General features: G+C 54.6%; 1 protein-coding gene across 1 annotated transcript in view; it reads right to left on the bottom strand.

The window, feature by feature from the left end:
• LOC103913288 (fibrinogen-like protein 1) overlaps positions 1-7,567 on the bottom strand; it is an 11,553-nt gene extending 3,986 nt beyond the window's left edge. Inside the window, exons 1-3 of the mRNA XM_009319769.1 lie at positions 7,496-7,567; positions 3,343-3,565; positions 318-455 (exon numbers count right to left, since the gene is read on the bottom strand). Of these exons, the coding sequence (XP_009318044.1) occupies positions 318-455; positions 3,343-3,565; positions 7,496-7,567 (433 nt within the window). The remainder of the gene's footprint in view (positions 1-317; positions 456-3,342; positions 3,566-7,495) is intronic.
• Between the last annotated feature and the right edge of the window lie 2,097 nt (positions 7,568-9,664).

Genomic DNA, 9,664 nt, shown 5'->3' with positions numbered 1-9,664 from the left:
GCCCTGTGTCATATCCACTAGCGTGTTGCAAACATCTTGGATGCATGAGGACATCTCAAAGAGCACTAAACTGCTGCCTGTAATTAGGCAACTGAATCCCAGCCATAACGTCTGGTTTGAACTATTCATCCAAACCCCTCCTTTAGTCAGCAGAAAGGACAAGTCCTCTGTCCCTGGAGAAGAGCCCTTCTGGAGATGCTACTCTCACCGACTATAATGTAGCCTCAGAATAGCTCAGATATAAGATACAACTCTCAGGTTAGACAAATCCCACCCAAAGTTCTTCTAGAAGATGTTGTAGATGCCTCCTGCAGTACCTTCAGTGTCCATCTCACACAGCACTTCAATAGGCATCCCGCCGACCGAGGGCATGATGCTGTAGACCCCAGATCGCCGGAGCCCGTTGTAGTAAACGGAAGCACAGTCGATGGGGCAGTTCCTGGCATGCTTCACCTCTGAGCGAGAAAGCAGAGAAACACGCCGTTTAGTGCACAGCGCGGAGAAAGGGGCACGCAACCAAAACCGGCACCGTTTTCATGCAACTGTAAGGCAGAGCCGGACAAATAAGCCCAGATCCAGAGCTGCTGCTGAAGCTGAAGACCTCTGCAGCACGCTGGCTTCACACCTGAGTGCAGCGGCTTATTAGCGATAAGGTTCGTTAGCACAGATCTGCACTTGAGGATGATGCGGCTGAGGAACGATCTTCAGTTCAGCTGGTTTTGTAATGGCAACACAGAGATGACATGCATTTTGCCAGGCTCAAATTAGATTATATCTCACACCAAAATGCCTTATATATTGATAAAGAATAGGCTCGAGCCATGGTCGGTGTAGATAATAGCAGGTTTTTCTCCTCCCAAACTGCTGCTGTGGATTTTGTCTTACAAGGAAAGGGGATCAAAATCATTCTGGAGAACCTAAAGGGGTTTTTAATTGGGATATGTCAGGTGGGATTTATTTCACCTGGCACCAGCCATCTATCCTTCAGGCAGGCGGCCTCAGCTAGTCCTTAGAGACCTCTGCAGAGGGCGGTTCATCCTGGTTTTACGTGGGACAGGAGAGAAGAGCCACTCTCCCTGTCTCCCTCCATCACCTACCAAAGGAGCTCAGCTGGGTTGTCTGCACAGAGGTGCACGGTGACATCCGAGATGCCCTGGGGCTGGCTTTCAGCTGTCCCATATAGGTCCTGTCTTGTATCTGCCAGGCCTATGTGGATGTCTTGGATGCTCCAGAGTATTTTGGGTGGCACTAGGTGTCAGCTGAACTGAGACCCTAGTCATAGCAGTGGAAACGGCACGCTGAATTGCTCTTGGTCTATGCACTGTTTGCCTCGTTATCTTAAATATCCAGCTCATGTGGGGACACGCGTATGTAGACACTCAACATGAAGCATCTTCATCTGTGAGCTGAGCCTCCCTGGTGGGATGAATCCCATCTTTAGAAAGAAAGGCAGAAAAGGCAGCTCACACAGGCAGCTCCCCTTCCTTTTACTCACACGGCTAGACCAGCCTGAAGCACAGCGTGGCCTGAATACCAGACTGGGATCACTGGGAGAACCAGGAACCCGAGGAAGGGAGGGAGCAGAAAGCACGCGTGGGAGATTGCCCTTCCAGGAGGCACGCAGAAAGGATGAGACCACGGGACTGGCAGACGATGAACGATCCTTGCGGATGGGAAAGTGAGTCCGGGGGGGAATGATGGATGAATAGTTGCAAAGTCCCGGCCCACCAGCTGGAGAGCGTGGTGGCTGGGAGGTCCCCCGCAGGCTGCAGGCTGGTGACAGATTGGGGACATCCTTTGAGGTTGGCACCGACCAGCAGTGCTGCTGCAGGGGAGCGTGTGGGAGAAACCAGTTGTGTGCAGCAAGCAGAGGGCAGGGAGAGGCAATCTAGACCCAGCAAGCATCTGGGACAGCAGGCAGAGCCCGATCTCACCTAAAGTTAGTCAGCTAAAAGTGCTGCATCAACCAGCTGCACTCGGGCTGGCATTCTCTGGGCCAGAGAAGTCACCATCCCGGTCACGTCAAGTTATTGAGATGAATCACAGCTTTGGCCTGCAGGTGGTGGTCACGGGTGTAGACATCAACTCTGATGTCCTGGTTTTGCACAGAGCATTTCTTGCTCAGGGCTCAGAGGCACCTGGAAGCAGGTACCAGAGGAGCTGTTTGTGCTACCTCCACCACGACATGGATGGCCAAGAGAGCTTTAAACGAGCACAATGGAAAGGACTTAGACTAGTTGGCTCAAGGGAGAATTAACATGACGTTTCCTCCGAGACGTCACCAGCTCAAATCAGATCAAGGTTGGTAGGTGAAAGCCATTAGCAGTTCAGCGGCACGTGCTGCCTGAGTCACCCCATCCAGCCCGCCCCTCGATGGAGAAGACAGATGCTGTCTTTAAAGTCCCTCAACCACACTTCACCAAAGGCTGGAAGACTATTCAGGAGAAGTGTCGCTCCGTCCTTCTCCAATGCTCCTCCAGGAGATGGGATTTGGGGCACGGGGACCAGACTGGCACATCTGGCCTTGTCTTCTCCAAGACCGCCCCCCCCTTGCCACGGACCCAGAGACTCGAACAGGTTGCAAAAGCAACCCAGTTGCCCTTCCAGCACCTCAAGGTTGAGCTTTGCAGATCCTGGCTATGGTCAGCCCTGGTCAAAATGTTTTCACGGCAGTGGGTTCTTTGGCAGAAAATGGGGTTTTGGTCAAACTGAACCTCAAATTCTTTAATTGAAAGTTCCCATGTTTGCTAAAAACCAAAGAAAACATTCCAGGGACTAACAAGGAAAACAACCAAAAAGCTGGCAAAAAATTAAATGCATTCATTAAAAAAAGGACATGTGAGAAATAACAGAAAATAGTTCTTTTACAAAGTTGAAGAGTTTCACCAAAGCCCTAATTTCATGTTGTGAATTTTCGAAGGAAAAAAAAAAAATCTTGTTTTTTTGGTGGGGTGTTTTTGGTGGAAAAACAGTCCCTGGAGTTGGGAGGAAGGCTCAGGCAGCTGACTGCAGGTGGGGTGGTGGTGGGAGCAATGCCAACCTGCTTGTCAGAGCCTAAGCTGGTCCCCGCGAGCATCTCACACCATCCATGGAGAGAAAAAGGAGCCACCGAGGGACAGGACCCCTCTCCTAGATGGCATGGAAACCATTCCCAGAGGTGTCCATTGCTCTGATGAGCCCTCCTGGCTGCCTTGGAAAGGCAGGTTGGGTGAGATCAGACTCCTGGCCAATGCAAAGGGGATTAAAAGCAGTTTTCCCACACCCTTGCTCTACAACCCCCCTCGAGAGAGGCTTTAAGGGCGAAGCATCCCCTCCCCGCTGGCCCCAGCAGCTCCCCATCACCTGGATGATGCATCTCCTCCTGCAGCCTCATCTCGGCGGGGCTGAGGCAGGTGGGGTTACGCCAGGCCCAGTCGGTCAGGACGGAGATGTTGTTTATCTGCGCCTGCATGTCGTAGAGCAGCGTGGCCTGGATGTGCTGCAGGGTGCTGGCCTCGCTGTACCGATGCTCCAGGTCCTGCACCCGTTGGGCCAGGCTGTGGTTCCGGCCGGCCGCCTCCTCGTGCTGCGGGCGGGGAGAAAGGTGGGATGGGGGGGATGCCTGGGGAGCGGCACGGAGCCCGGGGCATGGCCCCGGGACCCCCCAGGGATGGGCAGGCAGGGGAGCAAGCGGGCAGAGGAGCGCTCACTGCATGCACCGACAGAGACCAAGGACCCCAAGGACGGTGCCTGCACCCTCACCCTCACCCTGCGGCCCCATACCAGCTCCCCGGCCTACCGTGGGAGCCACAGGCAGCTTGATATTCCCAGGCTGTGGTGCAGGCAGGGCGTGCACGGGCAAGCCTAGGGCTGCAAGAGCAAGGCAAGCGTATAGGGTTCCTCTCCAAACACCCTCCTGTCTGCAACTCATTGCAACATGGATGTGGCCTCTATGTTGTCATTGAGTTGGTTGGACTTGATGATCGTAGAGGTCTTTTCCAACCTTAATGATTCTAGGATTCTGTATATTTCGCAATGCCACCACGGCCGGGCTTTCCTTCCAAAAAGTTGTCCAATCTCCCCTTGAACCACATAATGTTTTATAACATTATAAGGAGCTCCACAGGTTATCGACACCTTGCACGGTGAGCCACCTCCTGCTCTTTGGGCAATGGCTGGTGTCCTGCAAACAGCAACGACCGCATCCACGCTATGCAAGGAGCGGGTGTGATACGGGACCCCAGCCCCTTTCACCACCCTTTTACTGTTTGTTTTTAGGACAACCAGTCTAAAAACCAGATCCTATGTAAAATGTACGTGCAAGCCGGCTGGAGATGCTCACAGCTCGTACCAGGAGATGGGCACCCCGAGCCCCACCAGCACGCACCAAACATGCCCCAGATGCAGTCACTGCAGACACGCTCGCCTCTCTTGTTCAGTGCTCCCTGTCCATTAGATGGCAGAGCAGGCCTTAAACAGCACCTCCAAAATCCCACAGCAGCCTGGGAACCCCCCCTCCTCCCTCCCCTGGGCAATGCAACAGCTCTACACTGTGCTCCCCAATACCCTCCCGTGGGTCCGGCAGTCCCATACCTCCCTCTGCGGTGGAGGGATGCTTGTTCTCCACCAGCACTGGCCCCCTGATGGGGACATGTCTTCCTCTATCACCCGCTCGGCATCACTGCCTCGGGCTCACAAGCCACCCCAAGACCCTGAAAATAAATGCGTTTATTTTCTCACCTCCCTGTCCCCAGCATCAGGGGCAAATCTGGATTTTTAGGTGTCTGTGCAAGCGTGCAGCTTATTAAATATACCAGGGGACACAGAGATCTGGCACTTGACTCATCACTACCTGCAAAACTGCAGTGGTGCTGCTGAGGGTCGGGGATTTCCTTCAGCTGGAAGGGGTTTGCGTGCCCAGAGTATGTTTTCTTCCCTTCCAGCTGCTCCCAGGACTCGGCTCACACCTTGGTCCTCATTCCTGCCAGGACACGTCTCAGCTTGCTGTTCCCAGGACCCATTCCATCACCACTGCTGGGTTATTGTACCAATAACTAACGGCAGCTCTATAATATTCTTCCCAATGCTGCTTAAGCATTGCCTGCATGGCCCTGCTAAATGCCCACCGAGCCTGCCTGTATCCCAAAATCCAGAACAGCTAGATAGGCAGGGGCAGAAAAGTGGGAATTACGGCCTGCAACGACACAGTGCTTTCCTTCTCAGGACCGCAATGTCTCCGGCTCTGCCATAAATCAGCCGTCCCCCCGCTACCTGCTCTGTGAGCTGTGACTGATACAGGCTTCTTCCAGCTCCCTTCACCCACGCATCAGCTCTCCGAGTAAACCCCATGATGCTTTCTCCCAGACAGTCCCCTCCTCCACAGTTGATACCTTTTTTTTCCTGCTGCTGATTTAAAACGGCACAGCCAGACCACCGTGACGGTGCCCTGATGCTGCTCCCTTCACCGCATCCCCCTGCTCCGGTGGGACCGGGGCTGTATTTTTGCACAGCGGGGTCCTGCTCTGCCCGTTGCCCGGCCGTGCAAATGCAACAGGACTGGAAATGCACAGGGAGGGCTGGGTGTCTGTGCAAGCGTGCAGCTTATTAAATATACCAGGGGACACAGAGATCTGGCACTTGACTCATCACTACCTGCAAAACTGCAGTGGTGCTGCTGAGGGTCGGGGATTTCCTTCAGCTGGAAGGGGTTTGCGTGCCCAGAGTATGTTTTCTTCCCTTCCAGCTGCTCCCAGGACTCGGCTCACACCTTGGTCCTCATTCCTGCCAGGACACGTCTCAGCTTGCTGTTCCCAGGACCCATTCCATCACCACTGCTGGGTTATTGTACCAATAACTAACGGCAGCTCTATAATATTCTTGCCAATGCTGCTTAAGCATTGCCTGCATGGCCCTGCTAAATGCCCACCGAGCCTGCCTGTATCCCAAAATCCAGAACAGCTAGATAGGCAGGGGCAGAAAAGTGGGAATTACGGCCTGCAACGACACAGTGCTTTCCTTCTCAGGACCGCAATGTCTCCGGCTCTGCCATAAATCAGCCGTCCCCCCGCTACCTGCTCTGTGAGCTGTGACTGATACAGGCTTCTTCCAGCTCCCTTCACCCACGCATCAGCTCTCCGAGTAAACCCCATGATGCTTTCTCCCAGACAGTCCCCTCCTCCACAGTTGATACCTTTTTTTTCCTGCTGCTGATTTAAAACGGCACAGCCAGACCACCGTGACGGTGCCCTGATGCTGCTCCCTTCACCGCATCCCCCTGCTCCGGTGGGACCGGGGCTGTATTTTTGCACAGCGGGGTCCTGCTCTGCCCGTTGCCCGGCCGTGCAAATGCAACAGGACTGGAAATGCACAGGGAGGGCTGGGCGAGGGGTTTCCTTCTGCTCCCTAAATCACGCTGGAAGGAGGGAGGTGGGGAGGGAAGAAAGGACATAGATGGGGCAAATTCATCTGACCCAATATGGGTGTCCCCGTTAGCCCAAGAGGAGCTGTGACCTGGAAGAGCCTGTTGCTTTCACTCAGCTCAGAAAGGGATGCTGAGCTGAAAGAGACGTCTCCGCTTGGACAGACAAGCCCACGCTGAGCTCCCGGAGAAATAACTGACGGTAAACCCCAGGGAGACCAACCAGCAGCAGCCGGAGGCTGATTCATGAAGACGGATTAAGGGAGCAACAGCTCCTCAGTGGGAGGAACGGAGGCAGAGGAGACCCACCCAGGCTGACACAGCGGGGAATTCGGCAGGGTGACTCCAGGGAGGTGCGAGGGGATGCAGGAGGAAAGCAGCTTCCCAGGCCGGGCACAGGTGTTGGGAAGTGGCCAGACCAACGCGGCGGGAAAACTCCTTACAGGAGAGTCCCGAAGCCGGCGGGGAGCAGAGGCGAGCATCTCAGCAGCCGTTGCTGCCTCTGGTTTCCTCCGTTCAGCTATAACTCCCTGCGCAGCATTCAGCTTTGCTTCTTGCTTTTCCCCTCCTCGGGCGCTTGGAGGGTGACAGGACACACTTATTGCCATCAGCTAAACTCTCCAGATTTTGTTTTCTTCCTTCTTCTTCTGGGCCTCCCATCCCGTTATTTTTTAGACTCATGGAAAAAAACTGAGGTTGGAAGAAACGGCTGGAGGTCTCCAGCCCACCCCCCTGCAGAAAGCAGGGCCAATTTCCAAGCTGGATCTGGTTGCTCAGGGCCTTTTCCAGTCGAGGTTTGAAACCCTCTACAGATGATCTCAAAAGATCTCAGAGGATGTCCCCTTTCTGAGCGTGGCCGTATCTTGGTGGCACGGATGTTGCTGGCACTGTCGCTCAGGTATGAACCAACTGGAGACACCTAAGTAGGACCTGGGACCTGGCTACTCCAGGACACCTGGGTGCACTCTGTGTCCCTCTGCTCTCCTTGTAGGGTGAGGAGCCCAGCAGCACCCCACAGCAGACACGACTCCTTCAGAGCTGCTCACCTGGGCTCCCGCTGAGGAGAGCTCTACCAACTCATCCCATCCTCCAGGAGACATCCAAGAGGTCCTGGTGGCATCTATGTCTGCATTCGCTGCTCAGTTCTCTACGAGATCGGCTGGATCCCATAGAGCCCCTTGCATGGCAGACATGGGAGGTGGGCAAGAGGAATCCCACCCTTGGGTGCTTCTCCAGAAGCATCCCTGTCCACCAGCTTCTCCCCAGCTGCCAGACACGGGCAGGAGAGCCAGGATATGCTGTGAGAGCATCCAGTATCTGTCTAAGGATGATTCAGCACAAAAAAAAAATAGCAAATAGCAGGGAAAGGAATAACAAACTAAAAAAATGACATAGAAATTACCAGGCAGGTGATAAGGGAGACAACTAGGAAGAGCAGAGGCTTCAGCCACTGCCGATGGGCCGGGAAGGGACCTGCTGGGGCATGGCCTTGAACAGGGTCCACCTGAGCCCTGCAGCAGATAAGAAGGGGGAAACACAATTATCAGGAGTATTACAGGCTTGTGGGACTCTGCGAGACTTATTACGGGATGTTCAGGGGAAAGGCTAAAGGTGGGGAAAGGAGGGGGGGTCAGGGTGGATGGGGTGGGGAATGAGTGTAGGAAAATGGAGAGGTGGGGGAGTTAGAAAGGGCTGGACATGTTTAAACCAGCTGCCAGTCAGTGCCCTTGTCCGACCGAGCCTGATCACTGCAGTCCGTCTTCTCTTCTCATGCAGTCCTTCCCTTAGCTTATTTTTTTCGGCGTAATCTCACTCTCTCCTACGCGCGAGTGCCGCAGGGTCTAAGTGCCTGCAGCTGGAGGGGTGTGGGCCACAGGGCTCACAGGTCTAGGTCAGGGTGCACCTGAATGTGCACAGGCACGTCCGTGTGTATGTGCGTGTATATGTGTACGTCCATACGCATGTGTATGTTTATGTGCACGTGCATGTGCATGTGTATGTGCATGTATGAGGGGTCTAAACACCAGCAGCTGGAGAGACCTGGGAGTGTTTGTATTTCCCCGGTGAATTTAATTGTGTGTACGTAACTCGCTCGCAAACTTCAGTCTGGACCAGCTGGTGAGCAGGAGGAGACCGGCGTGCAGGGTAAGAAGGTGCAGAACCTCGGCATGGTTATTAGACGGACTGAGAGCCCGTGCTCCACATCTAATTCCCTCGCCTGAACACCGAGCGTCCTGTTCGAGGCCGTCAGCTCGGCTCCCTCGAGAGCCACCACCAGGCAACCAGCATCTCCGGAGGGAGGTTGGTTCTCCTCCCTCTTCCCTCTGACCCCGAAGAGACCCTGCACAACTGCCATAGACCAAGCACCTTGCCTTTAGATGGGTCATTTCAGAGCCTGGAAATGAAGAATGGATTAAGAGCATGAACACTGCAGGAAAGATATTTAGTGCATTACTATCCATCTCCCTCCTTGGCTCTGAGCTGGAGAGGTCAGTGAAAGAACTGCAGCTCCAGGTAACACAGAAGTGTTTCGGGGGGCAGCACAGGGAGCTGGGATTGGGGAAGGACAGATTAAACGGTCCTAAGGGACAAAATGTCATGAGGGGATGGGTGCGGGAAGTCGGGAGACCGAAGACCTATTGCACCAGCTTGTCCCAGTGCAAGTGCAAGGAGAAAATGGGAGAGGAGCAGTGGAAAGCAGATGAGGAGGCAGGATGGGGGACAGGGGCTTACACAGGAGGAGGGACCCTGGGTGGGGGGCACCGAGTGGGTCTACCTGAGCACGAGCACTCATCCTGACTCACGTGCCCCCCTCCCTTCCTCCATGGCACAAGGACCATCTCGCTCCCACGGAGACACCCACGGCACAGACGTCCGCCCAACAGCGTGGCCGTCGCAGTGCTCAAACAGCCCTGCAGCCTCCGGCACGGCCTCGCTCTCCCCGTGGGGCTGCTAGAAGGAGGCTTTCCAAACAAGGAGCCCGAGGGCGAGGATGAAAGGAAGCTAAATAGAGAATAAATCAGCCCCAGAGCCAGACCGTATCAGACCTCATCTCCAAGAGCAAAGACAAGGGTGCTATTCACCCGGCAGTTTTGGGGCTCTTCCAGCTGACACCAGTACATTGCTGCTGGTTCTTCTGCACATCTCATCAACAGCCCAGTGAGACACCTCAGCTGGGAAACAACTCCTACGGCCAGCCAAAACACACCCTGCTCCCTCCCTGTCCCTGGCTACAACCCTGTGCAAGCTGCAGCTCGCCGCTGCCGC

This window comes from Pygoscelis adeliae, unplaced genomic scaffold, assembly GCF_000699105.1.
Source record: "Pygoscelis adeliae isolate BGI_AS28 unplaced genomic scaffold, ASM69910v1 Scaffold121, whole genome shotgun sequence".
Taxonomy (NCBI): domain Eukaryota; kingdom Metazoa; phylum Chordata; class Aves; order Sphenisciformes; family Spheniscidae; genus Pygoscelis; species Pygoscelis adeliae.
Note: the sequence above shows the minus strand (reverse complement) of the source record. Positions and strands in the feature narration are given on the sequence as shown.